The sequence below is a fragment of the Chlorocebus sabaeus genome, chromosome 15 (genome assembly GCF_047675955.1).
Source record: "Chlorocebus sabaeus isolate Y175 chromosome 15, mChlSab1.0.hap1, whole genome shotgun sequence".
Classification (NCBI taxonomy): Eukaryota; Metazoa; Chordata; class Mammalia; order Primates; family Cercopithecidae; genus Chlorocebus; species Chlorocebus sabaeus.
In genome coordinates this window covers 57,629,160-57,654,593 of record NC_132918.1, presented here as the reverse complement: position 1 = coordinate 57,654,593, position 25,434 = coordinate 57,629,160, and the positions used below count along the sequence as shown (strand labels likewise).

The 25,434-nt window shown below is 37.2% G+C and overlaps 1 protein-coding gene across 2 annotated transcripts in view; it reads left to right on the top strand.

Moving 5' to 3' along the window:
• Positions 1 to 25,434, top strand: part of TMEM108 (transmembrane protein 108) — a 330,830-nt gene that overhangs the window by 163,134 nt on the left and 142,262 nt on the right. Inside the window, exon 3 of one of the 2 annotated variants that reach the window (XM_008009101.3) lies at positions 15,441 to 15,522. In XM_008009101.3, coding sequence (XP_008007292.3) covers positions 15,483 to 15,522 — 40 coding nt within the window. In that variant the 5' untranslated portion in view covers positions 15,441 to 15,482. Of the gene's footprint in view, positions 1 to 15,436; positions 15,523 to 25,434 lie in introns of both variants that reach the window. The other variant, XM_008009100.3, reaches the window with a different exon arrangement.

Genomic DNA, 25,434 nt, shown 5'->3' with positions numbered 1-25,434 from the left:
CACAGAGCAAAACTACTAAGTGGCAGGCCTGCCTGGTTCTTTCCCTTCTACCATTGTACTTCACTACTCATTGAAATGCTTTCCCTGAATTACTACTTAGCACAGTGACTTTAGTTTTTATTGTGGGTTAATCATAAGGAGTAGCCATAACAAGAATATTCTGTTCATATTCTATAAAACTGCTATTGAGGATGCTAATGTTTATCAAAACATCTGTCTGATGATCTTTTCTTAGCAATTAGTGACAGATGAGGTTTGTGTTTCTGAACAAAATAAAAATGTACTTCTGTTTATGTAGCCGGAAATAAATGATACTAGTTATCCTTTTGGCCTTCATTTCCAGGAAGCTCCAAGGGAAATGTATTGGCCCATTCCATCTTATGGTAAAATTAATCCTCCCTTTTGCTACATTATTTTGGACCTTTCTTTTTGGAGTCATTATTGTGCTTTGGCGTGTTAATAATTCTATTATACAAGTTGCATCTAGTTGTAAGCTTGCTCAGATTCCTTTTAAAGAAGGCAGAAGTATAACTTATAAATAAGACCCTTAAAATTCAATGTATACCCCTAAGAGTAATTAATAAATCCAATTTTAATATGACACTAGATTTAACAAAAGGGGCTATTTGGGGAATGGCCCCAAAGCCTTTGGGTCATTTCTGGCTTAGGGGAATCACAATTAACAGAGACAACTCTCTCAAATTGAGCTCTGGCCCAATTTGTCTTGCATTCCGCTACTGGGTGATAGTTGCTAACTTGCACAGAGAACTTACCTGGCCGTGGGCCAAGTACTTTACATGCCTTGTGTCCATCTTTGTAGCAAGTATATCTAGTACCATTCTTACCCCTATTACAGGAAATTCAAGGATCAGAGCTCAAGAAACTAGTTCACAGGCATGTAGATAATAGGTTTGATCTTGAGCAAAGATCTTGACTTCTTGGTGTCCATGTCCCCACCTGTAAAACAGGCATATGCTCCTTTCCCAACCTCCTCACAAATCTGTGATGTTAGTCACTTCTGTCCTCCCCTACCCCACTGCAAGGAACTAGATCCAAAGGAAGGGTTATATTCTGTATCTCAACCTTCCTAGTCTTTTATTTTCCCTGAGGGCTCTCTAAGGCATGTTGGCCACTGACTTAATCAAATTTTCTCTTTTCCTAGGGAGAGGGAAATCTATTGTTCTGTTTTGTCGAAACTCTACTATTGGCCTGGGTTGTTGGTTGTCATCACTCTTTGTCTCACAAAATATTTTAAATCTCAATTCAAATACAATCAATTATTGCTATTTGGTATTTCTGTTATATAACCAGCAACCCCCAACCCCTGGGCCACAGGCGGTACCAGTCCATGGCCTGTTAAGAATCAGGCTGCATTAGCAGGAGGTGAGCTGCAGGTGAGGGAGCATTACCAGCTGAGTTCCACCTCCTGTCGGATCAGCGGTGGCATTACATTCTCATAGGAGCAGGAACCCTATTGTGAACTGCACGTGTGAGGGATCTAGGTCGCATGTTCCTTATGAGAATCTAATGCCAGATGATCTGAGGTGGGGCAGTTTCATCCCAAAACCATGTCCCCCACCCCAGGTCTGTAGAAAAATTGTCTTTCTTGAAACTGGTCCCTGGTGCCAAAAAGGTTGGGGACTGCTATTGTCTACAGTCTCCATGAACGTTGAATTATCCAATTCAGAACCATTTCTCATAAAAGAAATAGAAGGTTAGGTTTCTGTGAGCCTCTCACAAACTTATATCAACTGATCAGTATGTACCCTTCTTTTATGTGTTTCTGATTAAAGACACCTTATTTAGTATATATTGTTGATTCACTAATATTGAGCTTATGGCCAACAGCACTGTAACTTATGTCTGAATGAAGCTAATCTACAGCATTTTCTGTAAAAGCTATATCACAACTTATTTTGCTTAGAAACACTAGACAGCACCTCAGCACTTTGCTCGCAAACCATATTTAATAGTAAAATCACCAACACAAAAGCATAAAAATGTAAAAAAAAAAAAAAAAGGACACTAAATAGTCCATGGAGAGGACATTTATTTCCGGAAAAGAGCTGAAACATGAAAGACGGAGCATCACCTTGTTCATCTTCAGCTGGAAATGTGTGTGTTGATTGACTGAAATTTTTTGCCACTCTGTGCGTGTCCACTAATGACCATGAAAGCATTGCAAGTATTTATTTTAGGATTACAAAGAAATTTTAGGTATAGTAACCCGTTGCCTGTTATAAGTTGAAGAGTTTTTGTTTTTTTCAGTTTTATTTTTACTTTGTTTTTTTTTTAGTGAATTTATATGTGTAATAAAGTTTATCAATCTGTTTCCTTATTGCTTTAGATTTTGAGTCAGAGTTAGCAAAGCTTCTGTACTCACAAGTAATAGTAGAATTTACCTGTGTTTTTTTTTTCCTAGTACTTCTATGCTTTTTTACATTTAAATATCTGATAGATTTGGAATTTATATTGGGGTATGGTGTTTGGAATGAGTATAGTTTTACCGTTTTCCATATTGCTCAACCAGTATCTCAACATGTGTTAAATGCTTATATTTTCTCCAACTGATTTGATATGCTGCCTTTATCAGTCCTAAATTTTCATATATCATTGGACCTACTCGTGTGTCAGTATCAAATGCTTTTAATTATAGAGGCTTTAGAGTATGTTTTAATGTCTGATAAGGCCGGCAGTTCCCCTGACACCACCTTGGTTTTTCCCCCGCCCCGAGATTTCCTGGCTGTTCTTCCTTACTTACTGTTCATGTACTTGTCATTTCAAGTCAATTTGCGTATCAAATATCAGAGCTTTTCATTTGGCTCTTTATTGCTGTTTTCTGACACCCTAGACATTCCTAATTAGAACAGTTTTCGTGTTCTATGAAATTGAGAAGTATTCCTCCTGATTCAGTACAAGTGATATGACTGTCCCACTTAAGCTTGAGAAGCAGAGTTCTATTAGGCTCACTCTTCTTAAGTATGGTATGGTCTAGGTTACTTACATCCCTTGTGTTTCTCTTGTGCTAATAATCAGTGAGGTCCCCACCTTTGCCACTGTCTCATATGTTTGGTCAAATGCTTTCCCTCATGTATTTTTTATGGTGAGGACATTTAAAATCTACTCTTAGTGATTTCCAAGAATACAATACATTGTTATTAACTATTGTCACCATGTTGTACAATAAATCTTTTGAATTTATTTCTCCTAACTGAAACTTTGTATCCTTCAAATAACATCTCCCCAACCCCATCTCCCCAAGCCCTTGGTAACCACCATTCCACTCTGCTTCTATTAGTTCAACTTTTTTAGATTACACATATAAGTGAGATCATATGGTAGTTGTTTTTCTGTGCCAGGCTTATTTCACTTAATATCTTCCGAGTTTATCCATGTTACTAATGACGGGAATTGCTTCCTTTATAATGCTGAATGGTATTCCATTGTGCATATGTATACCACACTTTCTTTATCCATTCATCTATTGACAGATACTTAGGTTGATTACATATCTTGACTGTTGTGAATATTGCTACAATGAACATGGACATGCATATCTCTACATACTGATTTCATTTTCCTTGAATATATACCCAGTAGTGGGATTGATGAATTATGTGGTAGTTTTAGTTTTTGTTTTCTCAGGAGCCTCCCTACTGTATTCCATCATAGTTGTGCTAATTTACCTTCCGATCAACAGTGTGCAAGGGTTCCCTTTTCTTCACGTCTTTACCAAAATTTATCTTGCATCTTTTTGATAATAGCCATTCTAATGGATGTGAGTTGATATCTCATTGTGGTTTTGATTTGTATCTCTCTTTTGTTAGTGTACAGTGATGTTGAGCATTTTTTCGTGAACCTCTTGACCATGGGTATGTCCTCTTTTGAGAAATGTCTATTCAGTTTTTTTTGCTCATTTTTTAATCTGGTTGTTTTCTTACTATTGAGTTTTTTTATATATTTTGTATATCAATCCTTTATCATATGCACAGTTTTCAAATACATTTTCCCATTCTATAGATTGTCTCATAACTCCGTTGATTGTTTCTTTTGCTGTGTAAAAGCTTGTTTGTTTAATGTAATCTCACTTGTTTATTTTTGCTTTTGTTGCCTGTACTTTGGGGTCATATCCAAAAAATCATTGCCCAGACCAATGTCATGGAGATTTTCCCATGTCTTCTTCTAGTAGTAGATTTACAGTTTCAGTCTTATATTTATGTCTTTAATCTATTTGGAATTGAGTTTTATATATTGGGTGGCATAGGAGGCTAATTTCATTATATCTGATGTTGATACTCAATTTTCCCAATGCCATTTATTGAAGAGATTGTCCTTTCCCTCTTATGTGTTCTTGGCATCTTTGTCAAAAATCAATTGGCCATAAATGCATGGATTTATTTCTGGGCTCTCTGTTCTGTTCCATTGGTCTGTTTTTATGTCAGTACCAAACAGTTTTGATTACTATAGTTTTGTAGTGTATTTTGAAGTCAGGTAGTGTGATGCCTCCATATTTGTTCTTTTTGCTCAAGATTACTTTGGCTATTTGGAGTCTTTGTGGTTCATTATCAATTTCGAGATTGTTTTCTCTCTTTCTGTAAAAAAAAAAAAAAAGTCATTGGAATTTTAGTTAGTATGGACATTTTAACATTAATTTTTCCAATCTGTGAACATAGGATATCTTTCCATTTATTTATGTCTTCAATTTCTTTTAGTAATAGTTTGTAGTTTTCAGTGTATAGGTCTTCCATCTTCTTGGTTAAATTTATTTCTAAGTATTTTTTTGTAACTATTGCAAATGGGATTGTTTTATTGCTCTCTTTAGATAGTTTGTTGTTAGTATATAGACATGCAACTAATTCTGTGTGTTTGTTTCTTGTATTCTGCAACTTTACTGGATTTGTCAGTTTTAACAGTGTTTTGGTGGATTCTTTAACATTCTCTGTATATAATATGTCATCTGCAGACAGAGACATTCAATTTTTTTCTTTCCAGTTTGAATGCCTTTTATTTCTTTCTCTTGCCTAAGTGCTCTGACTAGGACTTCTAGTACTATTTTGAATAAAAGTGACAGTAATGGCTTCTTTGTCTTGTTCCTGATCTTAAAGAAAAAGCTTTCAATTTTACATTGTTGCATATGTTAGCTGTGGGTTTGTCATATATGGCCGTTGTTGCATTGAGTTACTTTTATTGTGTACTTAATTTATTGAGAGTTTTTTTTTTCTATCATGTTAGGATGTTGAATTTTTTTCAAATGCTTTCACTTTTGAAATGCTAATACGATATTTGTTCTTCATTCTTTAATTAGTAGACTTGTGTATGTTGAAGCATCCTTGCATCTCTGGGATAAATTTCACTTAATCTTGGTGAATAATCTTTTTGATGTGCTCTTGAACTTGGTTTGCAAGCATTTTGTTGAGGATTTTTGTGTCCTATATTCATCAGGGATACTGACCTATAATTTTCTTTTCCTGTAGTATCCCTGTCTGGCTTGGGTATCAGGATAAGGCTAGCCTTCTAAAAATGAGTTTGTAATTGTTCCCTCTTCTTCTTTTTTTTTTTTTTCTGAAGAGTTTGAAAAGGATTGGTATTAGTTTTTCTTTAAATGTTTGGTAGAGTTAAGCAGTTAAGTCATCAGGCCCTGGGCTTTTCTCTAATGGGAGACTTTTAATTACTGATTCAATTTCCTTACTTGTTACTGGCCTGTTCAGAATTTCTGTTTCTTCATGATTCGCTCTTAGTAGGTTGTATGTCTCTAGAAGTTTATTCATTTATTCTAGATTATTCAATTTGTTGGCATATAATTGTCCATGGTAGTCTGTTATGATCCTTTGTGTTTCCGCAGTATTCATTGTAATGTCTTTTCTTTCATGTCAAACTTTGAGTATTCTCTTTTTTTCTTAGTCTAGCTAAAAGTTTATTGATTACCACCTCTCAGTTTCACTGATCTTTTCTATTGTTTATATTGTCTCTCTGTCATTTATTTACGCTTTGGCCTTTATTATTTCCTTGCTTCTAACTTTGGGCTTTGTTTGTTCTTTTATTTCTATTTTGTTGATGTATGATGTTAGTTTGTTTATTTGAAATCTGCTTTTTTGATGTAGGCTTTTATTGCTATACATTTTCCTCTTAGAACTGCTTTTGTTTTGCATCCTTTAAGCTTTGGTATATTATGTGCTTATTTTCATTTGTCTCAAGATAATTTTTATTCTTCCCTTTAATTCATTGTTTGGTTGCTCAGGGGCATGTTGTTTAATTTCTAGTGTTTGTGAATTTTCTGAAATTCCTCCTGTTATTGACTTTTAGTATTATACCATTGTGGTTGGAAAATATATTTCATATGATTTAGATCTCCTTAAACTTAAGACTTGTGTTATGTATAGTCTATCCTGGAAAATGTTTTATGTGTGCTGGAGAAGAATGTGTATTCTGCTGCTCTTAGGTGGAATGTTCTATATATGTCTGTCCCATTTGCTCTAAAATGTAGTTTAAGTCAATATTTCTGTCTTAGTCTTCTGTCTGGATAATCTGTCCGTTATCGAAAGTGGAGCCTTGAAGTCCCCTGCTATTATTAAGAGTCTATCTATCCTTTCAGATCTATTATTATTTTTTATATATGTAGGTGCTCCAATGTTGGATGCATATGTATTTATAGTTGTTATATCCTCTTGATGAACTGAACCTTTCATCCTTATATAATGATGTTTTTTGTTTTTTTTGTGTGTGTGTTTTTTTTTTACAGTGTTTGACTAAAAGTCTTTTTTAGCCAATAAAAATATAGTTACCCTGCTCTCTTTTTATTTATGTTTGCATGGATTATTTTTCCATCCCTTCACTTTCATTTTGTATGTGTCCTTAAAGGTGAAATGAGTCTCTTGTAGGCAGTATATAGTTGAGTCTTTTTTTTTTAATTACTCATTCAGTCATTTTTTTTAAGAGGTGAAGTCTCACTGTGTTGACAAGGCTGGAGCGCAGCAGCATGATCATAGCTCATTGTAGTCTCAAACTCCTGGGCTCAAGTGATCCTCCTGCCTCAGCCTCCTGACTAGCTAGGACTATAGGCGTGCACCACCATGCCCAGCTTATGTTTCTTGATTTGATAATGTAATCCATTTATAATCAAGGTAATTATTGATAAGTAAGGACTTTTGAGAAGGAAAGAAGTTTATTTGTTTCTTCTAGGTTATTCCACTTTTGAATTTAAAAATTATTCAAATAAATACATTTGAATAAATTTGTTTATTTCCCTTTACTCTCATACTACTCAACACTTCTGACACCAAATGTGTGAAGGTATTTCCTTATTTTTTTTTTTTTACTTTTTTTTTTAACTTTTGTGGGTCTACTATAGTGTTTTGTTTTGTGATTACCACGAGGCTTACATAAAGCAACTTATAAAAGCCTTTCTTCAAGCTGACAACAACTTAACTTTGATTGCAAAACAAACCTCTGCAATTTTACTCCACTTCTCTATATTTTATATTTTTGATGTTACAGTTTACATCTTTTATATTGTGTATCCTTTAACAAATTACCATAGCTCTTATTATTTTAATAGTTTTATATTTTAACCTCCATACTAAAGATAAAGATGATTTACCTGCCACCATTATAGTATTAGAGTATTCTGAATTTGACTATCCACTTATTTTTACCAGTAAGTTTTATGCTTTCATATGTTTTCTTGTATTAATTAGTGTTCTGTTCTTTTAGCTCAGAGAACTCCCTTTAGCACTTCTTATAAGACACGCCTGGTGGTGATGAACTCCTTCAGCTTTTGTTTGCCTGGAAAAGGCTTTATGTCTTCTTTATTTCAGAAAGACAGCTTTGCTGGTTTCAGGGGTTTATTTGGCAATTTTTTTTTTCCTTCAGCACTTTGAATATATCATCCCACTCTCTCTTCACCTAGAAGGTTTCTGCTGAGAAACTGCAGCCTTAGGAACTCCCATTTTATGTTATTTGCTTCTTTTCTCTTGCTGCTTTCAGGACCCTCTCTTTGTCTTTCATTTTGAACAGTTCAATTATAATATATCGTCTGTGTTGTTTCAATTGAATCTTATTGGAGGCCTTTGACCTTCCTATACCTGGATATTTATATATTTTCCCGATTTGAAAACTTTTCTATTATTTATTTTTAAACTTTTGTTCCTTTGTCTTTTTCTTAAACCTCCTATAATTCCTTTTTATTATTTTTTTCTCCTCTGACCATATATTTTCAAATAACTTGTCTTCAAGTTCACAAATTTTTCTTCTGCTTGACCATTTCTGTTGTTGATGCCTTCTATTGCATTTTTCATTTCTTTCATTGTATTATATTTTTCATCTACAGAATTGTCTACTTTGTTGTCTTGTTTTTAAATAATTTCAATTTCTATTACATTTCTTATTTTGGTCTTTTTTTTATTTTTGTATTATACTTTAAGTTCTAGGGTACATGTACACAACGTGCAGGTTTGTTACATATGTATACATGTGCCATGTTGGTGCGCTGTACCCATTAACTCGTCATTTACATTAGGTATATCTCCTAATGCTATCCCTCCCCCCAGTCACACCCCATGACAGGCCCTGGTGTGTGATGTTCCCCTTCCTGTGTCCAAGTGTTTTCATTGTTCAGTTCCCACCTATGAGTGAGAACATGCAGTGTTTGGTTTTCTGTTCTTGAGATAGTTTGCTGAGAATGATGGTTTCCAGCTGCATCCATGTCCCTACAAAGGACATAAACTCATCCTTTTTTATGCCTGCATAGTATTCCATGGTGTATATATGCCACATTTTCTTAATTCAGTCTGTTATTGATGGACATTTGGGTTGGTTCCAAGTCTTTGCTATTGTGAATAGTGCCACAATAAACATATGTGTGCATGTGTCTTTATAGCAGCATGATTTATAATCCTTTGGGTATATACCCAGTGATGGGATGGCTGGTCAAATGGTATTTCTAGTTCTAGATCCTTGAGGAATCACCACACTGCCTTCCACAATGGTTGAATAGTTTACAATCCCACCAACAGTGTAAAAGTGTTCCTATTTCTCCACATCCTCTCCAGCACCTGTTGTTTCCTAACTTTTTAATGATCGCCATTCTAACTGGTGTGAGATGGTATCTCATTATGGTTTTGATTTGCATTTCTCTGATGGCCAGTGATGATGAGCATTTTTTCATGTGTCTGTTGGCTGCATAAATGTCTTCTTTTGAGAAGTGTCCATATCCTTTGCCCACTTTTTGATGGGGTTGTTTTTTTCTTGTAAATTTGTTTGAGTTCTTTGTAGGTTCTGGATATATTATTCTCCTGATTTCGTTGAATTGTTTCTCTGCAGTTAGCTTTCTTCATACAATTATTTGTACTTTTTTTTTCTCACTTTGTCACTCAGGCTGGAGCATGATTATGGCTCACTACAGCTTCAGCTTCCCAGACTCAAGCAATCCTTCTACCTCAGCCTCTCAAGTAGCTGAGACCATAGGCACACATCACCATGCCCAGCTAATTTTTAAATTTTTTTTGTAGAAATGGGTTCTTGCCTTGTTGCCCAGGCTGGTTATACAATTATTTAAATCTTTGTTAGACAGTTTATAAGTCTCCATTTCTTTGGGGTTGGTCACTGGTGCTTAATTTTGTTCTTTGGTAGTGTCATGTTTCTTTGATTGTTCTTCATCCTTGTTGCCATGTGTCAGTGTCTGTGCATTTGAAGAAATAGGGACTTATTTCAGTATTTGCAGACTTGCTTTGTTTGGGAAAGCCCTTTACCAGTCAACCTGTCCAGAGATTCTGAGCAGGTCATCTGGTATGGTCCATGAGCAGGTGTGCTGTTAGAGTCCTCGGGCAGCCTGGCTTCATGTCTGGGTCAGCAGGTGGTCAGCCTGGTGCCTGAGTGTATGGAATTGAACCTGGAGCCTAAAACTACTGTAGTAGGCCTGTTATTGGGTCTGTAGGCATGGACCTGGAGCATGGGTTGCAAGGGTGGGTTGTTTTTCCTTTATGCAATCCTTTTAGATGTAACTCTGTGCTTTCTTAGGATTTCATCCCCCAAATTAGTTATCATCCTCCTGAATTATTCCCTGAGGGACCAGACAGATGTGATTAATATTTTCTACTATATGGTTAAAAGAGGCTTTTGATGGAATCTAATTGTGGCTTGCCATCTATCCAAAGCAGCACAATTGACCCAAGAGACTCAGCTGAGAAACCATCATTAGAATAGTAAGTTAGTTCAGTTAGGTCACAAAATGAATGTCAGTCATTTTTATGTAGAGGCAATTAGGAAATATAATGGAAACAAATTCTATCACTGTGAAAAAATAAATATAAAATGTCTAAAAGCTATAAAACTTGACAGGACTGTAGAACTTAAATGAAAGAAAAACACAGAAACTCTAAAAGAAGACCTAATTAAGATTAATTTTTAATAAGTAGCCAAATGGTGCTTCTAGTTGGGATAACCCTGTGTAACTCAGTTGATCCCAAATCTCCCAGATTTATAGACTCAGTTGTTTTTGATAACTGAATAAGGTGAACCTGTTCCATGTATTATGGGAAGTCTGTCACTTTTTCAAAAATCTTTAAGAATTTCCAGAGACTATTGAAGGACTTATGATCCCCTTGATCAATATATTCAACCACAACTGTTTCTCTGTTCTCTTGTTATTGATCATTTATTTATTCATTCATCCATTATTTATTTACTAAGCATTTATTGAATGCTTACCACATTCTAAACGCTCCACATATACCCACTAACCATTGTTGTGGCTCCTAGGGCTGCTGCCTCTGACTGCTCCTGGGTCACCCTTGACTTGGGACGATCTCTTTTATTGCCCCTGTCAAGCATCACTAATACAAGGCTGTTTTGTGTCAGACTTTTTCTGAAGTTTTGACAATACTAGTGGTGGGTGAGCATTGTGGAGAAGGAATACAGATGGAGCATATTGATATGGTTTGGCTGTGTTCCCACCCAAATCTCATCTTAAATTGTAGCTCCCATAATTTCCACGTGTTATGGGAGGGGAGACTCAGTGGAAGATAATTGAATCATGGGGGCGGTTTTCCCCGTAATTTTCTCATGGTAGTGAGTAAGTGTCATGAGATCCTCTGGTTTTATAAGGGGAAATCCCTTTTGCTTGGCTCTTTTCTCCCTTGCCTGCTGCCATGTAAGATGTGCTTTTTGCCTTCTACCATGATTGTGACTCTTCCCCAGCCATGTGGAGCTGTGAGTCCATTAAACCTCTTTTTCTTTATAAATTACCCAGTCTTGGGTATGTCTTTATGAGCAGCATGAAAACAGACTAATACATATATAGTGTATATGTGCGTAAAACAAGACGCAATGAAAAATTAGGTATTAGACATCTTAACATTCATGGGCATCTCCTGTGGAGAATTTCTCACTTTATCCTTCATCCTTAGGTCCCACCTGCTACCATCTTTTGGAGTTGCCTCTTCCTGTCTCAGTATTTCTTGTGTATCATCTCCTCAGCCTCTCTAATTTCTATACCCTTTAACTCTTTTTTCCTAGCCATAGCCTCTGGAAACTCAAACCTCCTAATTTTTTTTTTTTTTTCTTTGAGACAGAGTTCCACTCTGTCGCCTAGGCTGGGATGCAATGGCACGATCTTGGCTCACTGCAGTCTCCGCTTCCTGGGATCAAGCAATTCTCCTGCCTCAGCCCCGTGAGTAGGTGGGACTACAGGCACCCGCCACCACGCCTGGCTAATTTTTTGTATTTTTAGTAGAGATGGGGTTTCACCGTGTTAGCCAGGATGGTCTCAATCTCCTGACCTCGTGATCCACCTGCCTCGGCCTCCCAAAGTGCTGGGATTACAGGCATAAGCCACCGCGCCCAGCCCCTAATTAATTTTTGTATAATGTAGAGCACTTTATCTCTTTCTTTTCCTTCCTCATACAAATCACACTGGTGGCGGGGGACGAATTTGCCTAACCAAAAAAGTCATTGAGCTGTTGTACCCCATGCCCCCAAAAAAGAGCACTTCCCAGCCCCAGAAAGAAATTCTTCTGATTTCCAGAGCAATAAGTTTTGGAATACTTAGGTTCTTCCTCACCCCAGCTGGATTTTGATGAGATATCAAGTCAGTCTCTCCCAAATTAATAAAGCAAATAGAAGATAATTCTGACTATAATCCCAGTGTACCTTTTCTGGATTTTAATAAAGTGATCTTAAAGTTAATTTTGGAGTGAGGTAAAAAAACAAACTCAAGTAACAAACAAATATTTTTTAGAAGAGTAATAATAGAGAACTCAATGTACCAGTGGTTTAATTTGAACACTTATTGTTCTAGTTGAAGAATGAGCAAACAGAAAAATGTAAAACTTAATACAAAGTCCAGAAACAGATTGTTGATGAAAAAACCAAACTCCATAAAATATTTGAAGAGATTTCTTCTGAGCCAAATGTGAGGACCATGACCTGCAACAGCCTCTGGATGTCTTGAGAACAGGTGCCCAAGGTGGTTGGGTTACAATCTGGTTTTATAAGTTTTATAAGACATCCAGTACATTGAGGTATACATTGTTTCGGTCTAGAAAGGTGGGACAACTCAAAGCAAGGGCTTAAAGATCATAGGTGGATTCAAAGATTTTCTGGTTGGCAGTTGAAGGAGTTATTAATATTATTTGAAGACCTGGAATCAATAGAAAGGAGGGTCTGGGTTAAGCTAATGGGTAGTAGAAACCAAGGTTCTCATTATGCACATAAAATGACTGCCCTTAGAAGTAATATATGGCTAATGTTTCCTATTCAGACATTTAAAAGGTGCTAGACTCTCAGCTAATCTCTCCAGGATCAGAAAAAGACCTGGAAAGGCAAGGGGATTCTCTACAGTGTGTAAATTTTCCTCCACAGGAGATAGCTTTGCAGGACCATTTAAAATATGTCAAAGAAATATGTTTTTGGATAAAATACTTTGATATTTTTCAGGGCCTGCTATCTGTCTTGTGATGCTAAAGTAGAGTCAGGTTGGATTTTCGTATCTTGTTACTACAAACAATCTGTTTGGTGAGTTCTAAGATCACTGTTTTAATGTTAATGCTGGTCAGTTTTGCCTCAAATCCAAAGGGAAGAAAGTATAATGAGGCATGTCTGACCCCCACTTCCCATCATGGCCTGAGCTAGTTTTTCAGGTTTCTTTGGAATTCCCTTGACTGAGAGGAGGGAGCCTTTCAGTCAGTTGGGGTGCTTAGAATTTTATTTTTGGTTGATAATATCTAAGAATACAAAAGCATTTAGAATGTAATAAATGAAATAAAAATTACTGGAAGTGTGTTAGTTTGTTTTCACGCTACTAATAAAGACATACCCAAGACTGGGCAATTTAGAAAAGAAAGAGGTTTAATGGACTTACAGTTCCACGTGGCTGGGGAGGCCTCAAATCATGGTGGGAGTCAAGGGAGGAGCAAGTCACGTCTTATGTGGATGGCGGCAGGCAGAGAGAGAGAGCTTGTACAGGGAATCTCCCATTTTTAAAACCATCGGATCTTGTGAGATTTATTCACCATCACGAGAACAGCATGGGAATGACCCACCCCTATGATTCAATTACCTGCCGCCAGGTCACTCCCACAATACATGAGAATTTAAGATGAGGTTTGGGTAGGGACATGGCCAAACCATATCAGGAAGAAAATATGGGCAAGTATTTATATAATCTTGGACTAAGGAAGGCCTTTCTAACCATGGTAGAATGTCTGTGAGGTAGGTAGAATTCTTATTTAAAAAACACTTGAAAACCTAGAATGTTATATAACATTGATGAGCCTTAAAAACATTATGCTGAGGCTAGGTGCAGTGGCTCACGCCTGTAATCCCAGCACTTTGGGAGGCTGAGACGGGCAGATCATGAGGTCAGGAGATCAAGACCATCCTGGCCAACATGGTGAAACCCTGTCTCTACTAAAAATATAAAAATTAGCTGGGTGTGGTGGCGTGTGCCTGTAATCCCAGTTACTCAGGAGGCTGAGGCATGAGAATCGCTTGAACCCAGGAGGTGGAGGTTGCAGTGAGCTGAGATCGTGCTACTGCACTCCAGCCTGGCAACAGAGTGAGACTCCATCTCAAAAAACACCGTAAAATAAAATAAAAACATTATGCTGAGTGGAAGAGCCAGACACATATGATTCTGTTTATATAAAATGTCCAGAATGGCCAAATCCATAAAGACAATAGATTAGTGGTTGCCAAAGGAGGGGAAAGTGGGGAGTGACTTATAGCAAACATGGTGATTTCATTTCTGAGTGATGAAAACATTCCAGAATTAGGTAATGGTGATGGTTGGACAACTTTTGAATATATTCCCAATGACTGAATTGTATACCTTAAAGGCTGAATTTTATATATGAGTTATATCTCAATTAAAAAATTTAAAGATAGGTAGTTCTACTTGGGATGTCATGAGAAAACAAAAAACCTGGCATGCTAGTAGAGAATTGTTAAATAATATACATTTTAAAAATTTTATATACAAATGGCCAATAAACATAAAAAGCAAATTAAAACATTGAGACCAAATATTTGCCTACTGGCAGAGATGAAATTGTTAATTTCTTTCTTGGGTAGAGTGTAGTCTAATGGTTGTTCTAATACGCTGGTATTGATGAGGAGCAATTTGGTAATATATTTATTTCAAAAAGCCTTAATTTATGTCCTTCCATAATGCGTTTCAATTTCTAGGAATTTATCTTAAAGAAACACAGTTTGCCATGTAAAATAAAATTGTAAAGTAATAGTAACAACACAAAGATATTTCTGCTGCTAGGGAGAAAAATTAAATTAAAAATTAAATATAAAATTAAACAGACCAATAGAAGTGCACATTCAAAAGGCTAAAGAGATACACTCTAAAATGTGGGTGCTAATCACCTCTTATTCATGGGATTATGGATAATATATATTTTCTTGTTTATTTTTATCTGTATTTTCTGTTACTTTTTCTAAATAGTCCATACCAGAAGTATCCTTGAAATCAGAAAATAATAGAAAAATTATTTAAAATAATACAGTTTGAAGTGTGGCAAAGCTTTCTAGCTTGTTTTTTGTTTGTTTTATTTGGGTGTTTGCTTGTTTTGTGAATGCCTTAGCAGAAATGAGATGAGAAAAGAAATGTTTTGTTTCTCGTGTGATTATAGAGATTCATGAGAGATTCATGAAAAAAAGTCTTCAATTCTGAACCCAGATTCTCACTAGCTGCCCCTATGAGCTTTCTTCAGTGGGGTGTATAGTTTCAGGGTTCGACCAGTTGATTAGTTGGTAATTTTATAACATACACCATTGTAAATTAAACTGTTTGTGGTATATTTTTCCCAAGATTTTTTTCTCTTCGAAATTGGGTAAGTTAGGATTTACAACCAAGATCCTATTGAGTGGAGTTCTTTCTGATTTTTAAATTATGTTCCTCAGATGTAACAATTTTCTTCTCCCAATTTCCTAGACAGAATCATGAATAAACTGGAGGATAAGCAGGACCAGATGATACCATGAAGAGAAGTTTACAGGCCCTCTATTGCCAGCTGTTAAGTAAGTTGACAATGCATTTCTTCTTTCTTAAAATATACCAATGTCATTATTTGCTGGATGCCCAGAACTTACTTTTTGGGTGAAGACCAGGGTTGGATCAGTGAAAGAGGACAGTAAAGTTTCACTCTGCTTCATCTAGATGAAGTATCAAGCATTAATTCATTCTAAGATCTGTGTTTTAATGTTAATGCTTGTCAGTTTTTCCTGAATTCCAAAGGGAAGTTTTAATATCAGTTATAGTTGTAACTTGGACATCAGTTATAACTTAAACTCCATAATAATAATTCTAAATTGATGTGTTAAGCATAGTTAATCTGGGAATGAGTGTCCAAAAACATTATTGCCTTTGGTTTAGTGTTCTTCCAGGATGACCTGCTATAGATTCCTCACAAAGAGGAAATGGTGTGTTGTGTTTTCTGTTTTTTAACACATAGAACTTGTTGCCATACAGCCTTTGGCTTAAAGTGTTATGCATAGTTATACATGGTTCTCAAATAAGAAGTGGTGAAAATATGACTTCTTGGTTTTATGGTGGAATAAAGAGTGTTCAATTATGACTTTCTGCACATCACTCATGTGTTTTGTGTATACTGCCACAAAGCACCAATTGCCATGTAGTGATTGTACTTTCTTTGGGATTAGAATTGCTACTGAATGAATGTAAAAGCCAAAACCAATTGGTGGGTTTGATGTTCCAGTTAACCCACTTAAGACAATAGGCATTACCCACTCCAGGTCAAACCAAAGCCAGTGAGTTGGAAAATTGTGAGTTAGTTGTTTATCTTGTTCTTGCTAAGGTAAATGAAGTACCTATCTTTCCTAGGCTGAGTGGCTCCTTGTTAACTTTTGTTGAGAGAATAAAAGGAAAAGATATTGAGATGCAAATCACCAGTCAGTCAGCCCTTAGAATTTAGTAATTCAGCTTATGTTGTACCCCCAGTGCAAACCACTTTATCTACAGACAGCATTCTGGCCGGGTGTTTTAATTGACTCATTTCTTCTGCTGAATTCTAATCCCTAAAACACATATCACGTCAGCCTGTTTCAGCCCGGTGGAAAGTCGCCAAGAGTTATAGGGACTTTCTCATGTTCCTTTTCCATGTGTTCTATGGGACTGTCAGTTTGTTGCTTTTTGAAAAAATGATAAGCTTGTTTGCTAAAGAATAGGCTTTAAAGATTGAAGAAGCAATGTCATCAAGGAATGATTAACTCTGCCTTGATGAGAGAGTAGACATATGAAGGATAAATAGGATTTTACAAACACACATGCACACATACCCCTCAGAGAAGGGGAGGAAGGCTTTGTAGCCAGAAAAACGGGAAATAAAGAACAACAGAGTAGATTTTGGAACAGCAAAATGTTTGCTGAGTTCACCCATGCCGACTCTATGCCCCAAAGTTTGCGTAATATTTTAGGGTCGTATGTTATTTGAAAGGCATCAGTAAATTACCCTGCAGTCCAGAGAGAGAAGACTTATCCTATGATGAGGTCCATCCTCCCATACTGAGCAACTCTGAATGCTGAAGGGGGTTCAAACATCATCTGGCTAACTACAGAAAACAACTGTGTCTTAACACCTTGCTGTTTGCAAAGCTTGCTGGGAAATGCAGACAGTCCAGAATATGTAGTTTCCTGCTGGTTAGGAGGTAGACAGTGGCCCTCACTAAACCACCCTGATTACTGACATGCATATACACGCAATAGATCCTATATGTCACTGGTCAGCCAGTTATTAAGTTATGTGTATGTTAACGTTGTCCACAAATAAAATGTTTTTAAGACATTTAGTCTGTGTCTAAAATAGACTTGAGAACTAGCATCAACACACAATATGTTATTTTATATAACTCATATATTTTATATAACTCATGATAAAAATATATGAAAATATATTTTTAATTTGGATTAAAAAATCATGATTGAGTATTCTGGTTTTTCTTTGTTACATAACAAACTAGTCTAAAACCTTGTGGCTTAAAGCAATAACAGTTATTTATTTCGCTCATGAGTCTGTAATTTGAGCAAGACTTAGCAGAACCTACTGCCTCCACTGCAGAGTGTTTGGGACCTAGGCTGGAATGACTCCAATGGCCGAGGGCTCCCTGAGGCCTTCTCACGTGGAAAGTGTGGGCTCCTCCACAACATGGTGGCTTCAGAGTCATCAGATTTCTTATATGGCAGCTACCAGTATGAGACTGGGGCAAAGCTTAGAAGACTTATTGTGAATTAGCCTTGGAAGTCCCAGAATAATACTCATGCCACATTGTACTATCTGAGGAAGTAAGACCAACAGTAACTCAGGGGAAGAGGAATTAGGCTTCACTTTTCAAAGAAAAGAGGAGTAACAGTTCGTAGCAGTTATCTTTAGTCTATTACAGAGAATATCTATTTGTTTAAAAAAACAAAAACACTTACTAGTGGACATTAGCCAATTCATAAGTCATTAATATAGAAGCTATACCCTACTGAGTGCCTACTGTGTTCACAAGGATTTGCTGACAGTTTACCTAAATCTCCTCAATTATTCCAGAGGAAAATGCTTCAAGATGAAGAAGCGTTACAGGTAGATAAGCAAGGACTGGCCCAGGGTGCCTAGTGAGTTCAGTTCACAGCCATGTCTCTCTGACCCCTGCATATGTGCCCTTTTCTTCATTCTGCCCTGGTGCCCTACCACACACAGGAAAAACCAGCAGTGTGGTCCCTCTGCTGCCCTTATAGCTAAGATAGGGACAGTTCAAGCCCATAAACAGTGAAGTTTGCATCTTGCAAGTGATATTAGATGAGTGCTGGGGTTTGGATATTTGATCCCTCCAAGTCTAATGTTGAAATTTTATCCCGTTTTGGAGGTGGGGCTAAATGAGAGGTGTTTGGGTCATAGAGGTGGATCTCTCATTAATAGATTAATGCCCTCTCCGGGAGAAGGGAAGTGAGCAAGTTCTAGTTCTTTTGTTACCTTGAGAGATGCCCCAAGAACTGGTTGTTTAAAAGAATCTGGCACCTCCTCTACCTTGCATCCACTCTCTCACCATGTGATCTCTGCACATACTGGCTCCCCTTTACCTTCCACCACCAGTGGAAGCAGCTTAAGGCCCTCATGAAATGCAGATGCTGGTGCCGTGCTTCTTGTTTAGCCTGCAGAACTGTGAGCCAAATAAACCTCTTCTCTTTATGAATTACACAGCCTCAGGTATTTCTTTATAGCAACACTAAACAGACTAAGACAGTAAGACCAAAATAAAAAGATGCTCTTTAGATCACTGAATCATAATTGATAGTCATTGAGGCTTGCATGCGCCCAGTTGGGGCTAAGGAATGCAGTCTTTGGCAGGCAATGCTATTGAGGTTTTAATTGTTTACTTTTGTTACAACTGACTATCTCTGCCTTTGTTTTTATTACCTGAGCTCTGCTCCACAGTGCAGTACTGAGTGTTTCATCCCACTGGTTTTAGCCCTTTCAGAAGGTTTAACACATTTTATATGATACATTGGAGCAGTGGAAAGCTTGAGTATGAGGGTGGTGATGGGAGTCTTTATGGTTATAAAAAACCAGATACTCTCATTCATTTTTCTTTCCAAGACCTAAGTAATAAATTAGGTGTTAAAGCTCGTGCTAAGAATACCTGGGTTTTTGAGACAGCAGACAGGTTCAAATCCTAGTTTTACCACTTTCTAGGTGACTTACCTTAGGTAAGTTAGTTAAGCCTCAGTGAGCTCTAGATGTAAAATGGGATGTGATCACTCACTACCTGAGATGGTATTGAGTGAGATGACATGCCATATAGAAGTCCTACATAAATGCCAGCTTTCTTACTGCCTTCCTGCCTGGAAAACGTAAGGACAACCTAACCAGGAGCTCTACTGTAACTAACATTTGTGTGGAACGTTCTGGTTCGCAAAGCATTTTCCCATAATTTGGTCCTCACAACAACCTTATAAGGCAAGTGGGGCATTATTATTGACCCTATTCTACAGAGAAAGGAATTGACATGATCAAGGCTGCTTTTGCCAAGCCACGTCACAATTTTTTGAAAAAGTTTTTAATAATGGAAGGTAAAGAACATCATCACAACCCCTTAAGACCATGCCACTGAGGAGGGTCTGAATCTGAGTCTTGATTTAGCAGATGTGGTGTTTGCTTGGGTACTGTGTACTGGAAAATTGTTGTGCTACTTTGTTAAGAAGACTAAGGCAATTATTATTTTATGACAATATGATGTTTTTACATCTAAATATCTATTCAAATCAGAGTGGTTTAAATATGTAGAATTAAGCAGTGATTATGTTTTGTAACTTCAGTGTTTGCTATACATCCAGACATTTGAATTTCTTAAATCATGCTCTGTATTTTTACTCTAGTACTCTAGTACACCCTGCTTGCTCATCCACGCACCCTTTGCATCTACTGGTCTGTGTCAAATCACTCAAAGTAATTTTTTGTTCAACTTAGAGAACTGTCTGTAGGTCCCTACCTTAGGAAAAGGAGGGGAAGAAGGAAAAAAAAGAACTGCTGGTGTGGATTTGGACCCCTACCCTATAGAATTTAGAAGGAAAATACACCCCCTTTTCTGCCATCTTTACCTGGGGCATGGAGATCATGTCTCAGTCTCAGATTTGAATTATATATATGTATACACACAAACACACACACAAATCCATATTTCCTGTCTGTAGGTTTTTCTGGGCCTAATGAGAAACTACTTGGTAGTTCATTTCCACTTGAAACCTATTTTCTGATGGGATGATCTGCTTCTCATGTGATCTCTGGAACTGAGCAGAACCCTTGAAAACACTTTAAAGTGAGAGAACTCTCTTTGGTGCCTTTTCAGCTCTAACCATTCCTTCTTGCCTACCAGCTACCCAGTCACTATTCTTTCTTCCAGTTACTTCTTAAACTAGAAGTATCCACATAATTATATCTTCTTCAAGAGATTGACATTTCCCTCTCTTTTTCTTCTTCCATGCTTATTTTTGTCTCATATTAGACACAAAGCCCCAAACATGCTACCTTCTCATCTCAGATGTCCTCCTGTGGTCTGTGATCTGAAGTTCTCATGTATTCCATTAAGATGGAAAGCCATTTGACTAAACTAAGTAATACCAAGATGTGCTTACCGGTTAAGGAGAGTTAAGGAATTCCCTCTCCTTAGCTCTCAGAGATATTTGTGTTTTGAAGAGATTTGGTATTGTTTTAAACAGCATTGAGTACAGTAGTTTAAAGAGGTAAGTTTCCCAGGATCTGCACATTTGTCTGTATCTCCCAGAGTCATGGGTCAGGAATCTGCGTGTTTCCCTTGCTGGCTCATTATTTTTTTTCTTCTTCTTCTTCTTCTTCTTCTTCTTCTTCTTCTTCTTCTTCTTCCTTCTTCCTTCTTCCTTCTTCCTTCTTCCTTCTTCCTTCTTCCTTCTTCCTTCTTCCTTCTTCCTTCTTCCTTCTTCCTTCTTCTTCTTTCTTCTTCTTTCTCCTCTTCCTCCTCCTCCTCCTCCTTCTCCTCCTCCTTCTCCTCCTCCTCCTTCTCCTCCTCCTTCTCCTCCTCCTCCTTCTCCTCCTCCTTCTCCTCCTCCTCCTCCTCCTCCTCCTTCTCCTCCTCCTCCTTCTCCTTCTCCTCCTCCTCCTCCTCTTCCTCTTCCTCCTACTCCTCTTCTTACTCCTCTTCTTACTCTTCCTCCTCCTCTTCCTCCTCTTCTTCTTCTTCCTCCTCCTCTTCTTCTTCTTCTACTGCTGCTGCTGCTTCTCTTTTTTTCTCTCTCTTTTTTTTTTTTGTCCAGCTTACACCAGGAATGATCTTCTTATGCTGTATCTACACCTTTTGTATCATCACCATCCAACCAGATTTTGCAACCCCAAATACATGAAGCCATCCTTGACTTGCCTCCCACCCCACCCTGGATGCATTTGTATACTAGCGATACTAGCTCCTATTGAACTTAACACATAACTCCATTCATGTCTCTGCATTCCCATTGTCTCAGCTTTAGAGAACAGCTTCCTATGTTCTTTCCTGGACCATTTTAATAGTCCTGTGCTTATTGTCCTATTCTCAGGTCTTCTCCTTCTAATTCCTCTTCACATTACTGCCAAATTAGCTGCTTGTCATCTGATAATCTTTCCATGGCTTTGCATTACCAAAAGCAGCAGTTCTCATAATGTGGTCCAAGAATCCCTGGGGACCGCTGAGGCCTTTACAGGAAGTCTGTGAGGCCCTTCTTTTTCCAACTATACATATTTATAAAGCCAGATTTTTTTCCATATACTGTACTTCAACCAAAATAACATATTGCAACAGATTGAATGCAGAAGCTGATAAGAGAACCAGCTGTCTTTCATAAGCCAGACACTAAAGAGATTTACAAAATTGTAAAACAATGCCATGCTTCTAATTTTTTGTGTTAGAAAATGTTTTTTCATTAAAAATGCTATTTGTTAAGAGTAATGAGTTTGTTATGAGTTAATAATTTTTGTTTTACAGCTTTAACTTTTAATATAGTAAATATCAATAGATATAACCCATATTTTGAAAAGCTCTTTGGGGAGTCCTCAATAGATTTTAAGAGTATGAAGGGGTCATGAGACCAAAATGTTTGAGAACCTCTGACCTAAAGGATAAATCCTAAATTCCTTAGGTTAGTGTCAGAGTCATTAATAGTCTGGTCCCAGACTACCTTTCCAGCCTCATCTCTTATCCCTTCTCCCTTTTATATCCTCCTCCCTCACTCACACACATACACCACACAATTCTACCCAATAGACAACCACAGTGTGCTCCAGCCATCATAACACATACTCTGTCCACCACAAAATATGTAGCTCTGATTATACCTGTGTTTGTTTTCTTTTCATCTAGCTTCTTAGGCATGGGAATTCTATTTCATCATCCATTCCTTTGTTTCCAGTCTAATCGGGAGCTTGATTCATAATGGGAGTCATAAATGTTTGATTTAATTAGCATAATTCATCAAATCTAAGATGCTATTAGTTGTAAGATCCACTGTTATTTTATGAACCACTAAAAAAGACAAAATCTTGCTTAAACAATCACACACTATCAATTACACTTCACAATTTGGAAACACATGTATAGATAAAATACAGAATTATTAAGTTGGATTGTGGCTAACTGAGAAATGTACTTTCTGAGCCTCTGCGACTAAATTCTCCTTTAGTATCAGGTCTCAGCAAACCCATCTGTAGTTCTAGCTCTCACCCTAGGTAGGCCTCATGGAACAAAAGCATTTCCCTTCAGAAACTAGAGAGAGATTCAAGGAGCTGGGCCATCTCTAACTGAAGTTGGCTCATGTATTTCGTCTTCATGGCTTGTTTCTCCTGATAAATGAGAGGAAATTTTTCTTACAATTAAGGAAGGAAAGTTTATATGAATTATAAATGACATAGTATTTAGGTCCAAACAAATTTTGACTCCAGAAATATATGACCTTTTAGATGTTACAGGGAATTATACAGATATTGCCATTCTGTATACATAAGAGTCATTTCCCTAGTGTGAGGAGATGAATGGAACTTCACCATTCTTTATGAGGTCTTCATTTCCTCCTCCACCTTTCCCAGTGAAGTTATCTTCCCTTGTGTTTTACACTGCTTGGTCACAACCTTCATGGACAGTGATTAAGACTGCTTGAGTTCAAGTCCTGGCATACCACAAATTATTTTCGTCCTTTTCCGTCCAAAACATACCACTGCTAAATAGCTGCTGGGCTTTGTGTCCTCCACCCCTTACAAATTCATCATTCCTGAGCTGTCGAAGACTCATTGCTCTTGAGGAAATAAAACAGCATGGTTCATTTAGTGGCATAGACCAGTTCATCAGCCTACAGTTCCCTTGTGCTACCAGCAGTGGCTGCAGTAACAGTAATGACACTTCTGGTCATCAGTTGGCCTCATGGGTATTGGAGGGCATCCACTTCATTGACACTAAAATTCAGTATTTTAGACTAGATTAGTTTGATTGGCTTTGATCAGTGTTTCCCAAATCTGACTGTACACTAGAATCACCTGGGGAACTTTTTAACAAATCCCCTTTCCCAGACCCCATCCCAGAGCAATTAAATCAGAATCTTTGGGCATGGGACTGGGGCATCCAGTGATTTTGATGGACAACCAGGGTTGGGATCACTGGCTATGATCTCTGGTTCTTAAACTTTAGTGCAAAACAGAATCACCTTAAGGGCTTATTTAAACACTGACCACTGGGCCCACCCCCAGAGTTTCTCATTCAGTAGATCTAGAGTTGGGCCAAGAATTACATGTCTAAGTCTCTAGTAATGCTGAAGCTTTGGTCCAGAGACTTTGAGAATCACTGTTGTAGACTTATGAAGGGCTACCCAGGAGCAGGAGACGCTTTTAGCTTCCCTACCTCACTTGGGCTACATGATGGAGAAGTTAGTTCTGGAATAAAACCAGGATCAGTTAGGAAGGAGAATGGAGAGAAGGTGTCAGGGAAGCAACTAGCAGAATTCCTCTCAAGGGTTGTGGGATTAGGAGCTGTTAAAACTTGAAGTTTCATATTATTCTTCAGGATGTACTGGAAGTTAGTTTTTACTGTGTTTTAAGAATGAGAAGGGCGCAAGGAATGGGCTGGCTAGGGCTATAAAGCAAAAGGGAAACACCTTTTGAGTAACTGTTGGTCTTGACTGTTTATTGCAGCTGTCTCATTTTAGAACTTGATTTTGTAAGACTATTTTTTCTTGTGCTGTGTAATTCTTTTGCAAGTCAAAAATTAGAGGCTGTTTTTTGGGGAGCTTGATTGTGAAAAGATTTGCAAATGTTCTCTAGGGAGAATAGATCTCTTTACTTCTGAAGAGTAAGTCATTCACATAGAAAATTTGAGGAAGTGACTCTTTCCAAGGTGATATTAACCCAGGAAGTTTAGGCATACCAGGTCCTTAAAAGTGTCATGTTGATTTAATATTTTTTTATGGTTAAGGTTGTGATTTTACATTTGCACAAGTCAACAATTCTCTTCTGCAGATAAAACAAAACTTTAATAAGACATTCTCATTTTAAACAATGCCAATGGTGACTAAGAATAAATATTTTAAAGAAATTCAATTTTATGAATTTGAGTATATTCCATTACACTGTTGGCAGAAGAATGTAGGTGAGGGAAGTTATGCTCATATTTAGTAGAGCTGTTGACTTATGTAAATTCAAATGTTAACCCTTAATGAGTACATCCAATTTTCTATAGGAAAGTATTTTTGCTAAAATATATGGTGGGAGAAAGCATAGAATTTCAAGCTCTCATGTTGTCTCTTACTAGTTATATGACGGCACAGAGTGCTTCAGCTCCCAGAGCTCCCTCATTGTTCTCAACTACAATGCACAGATGACCAGTATAATGTCTACCTTGGGAATTGTTGCGAGAGTTAAATGGGTAGGGTATAAAAACATTTCATGTGTTGAAAATGCCTTTCAAACATGGGTTGTTGCTGTATTACTATCCTTAAATAACATCACTTTTGTTGTAATATTGTAAGCAAATCTTATTTTTGTTTGGCAAATCTTATTTCAAAAAGAAAGAAATGTGAAAGGTAGTCTTTATGTCCTCACCCAGATTTGAATTCAGTAGAATGCTCATTAATACACATATATCTCATGAATTGGGGCTATTTTTAACAAACAGAGAACTGTCTTCTTTGTTAAAATCTGATATAATTCTGGGAGATTCTTCTGAAGGAAGAAAATTCAAACAGAATTTTTTAAATGAAAACAGGGGTTTTTTCCCCCAGCAATTTCATATTGTCTTTGTAATAAATCTCTGAAACAGTTTTGAAACATTTAATCATTGCCTTTATATATGTGATGGACACTGGAGATTCTTCAAGCTAGACCCCAAAAGCCCCCCAAACCTAAGATACATTGCCTTTGCAGCATCTTCTTTCTTATCTCCCTCTCC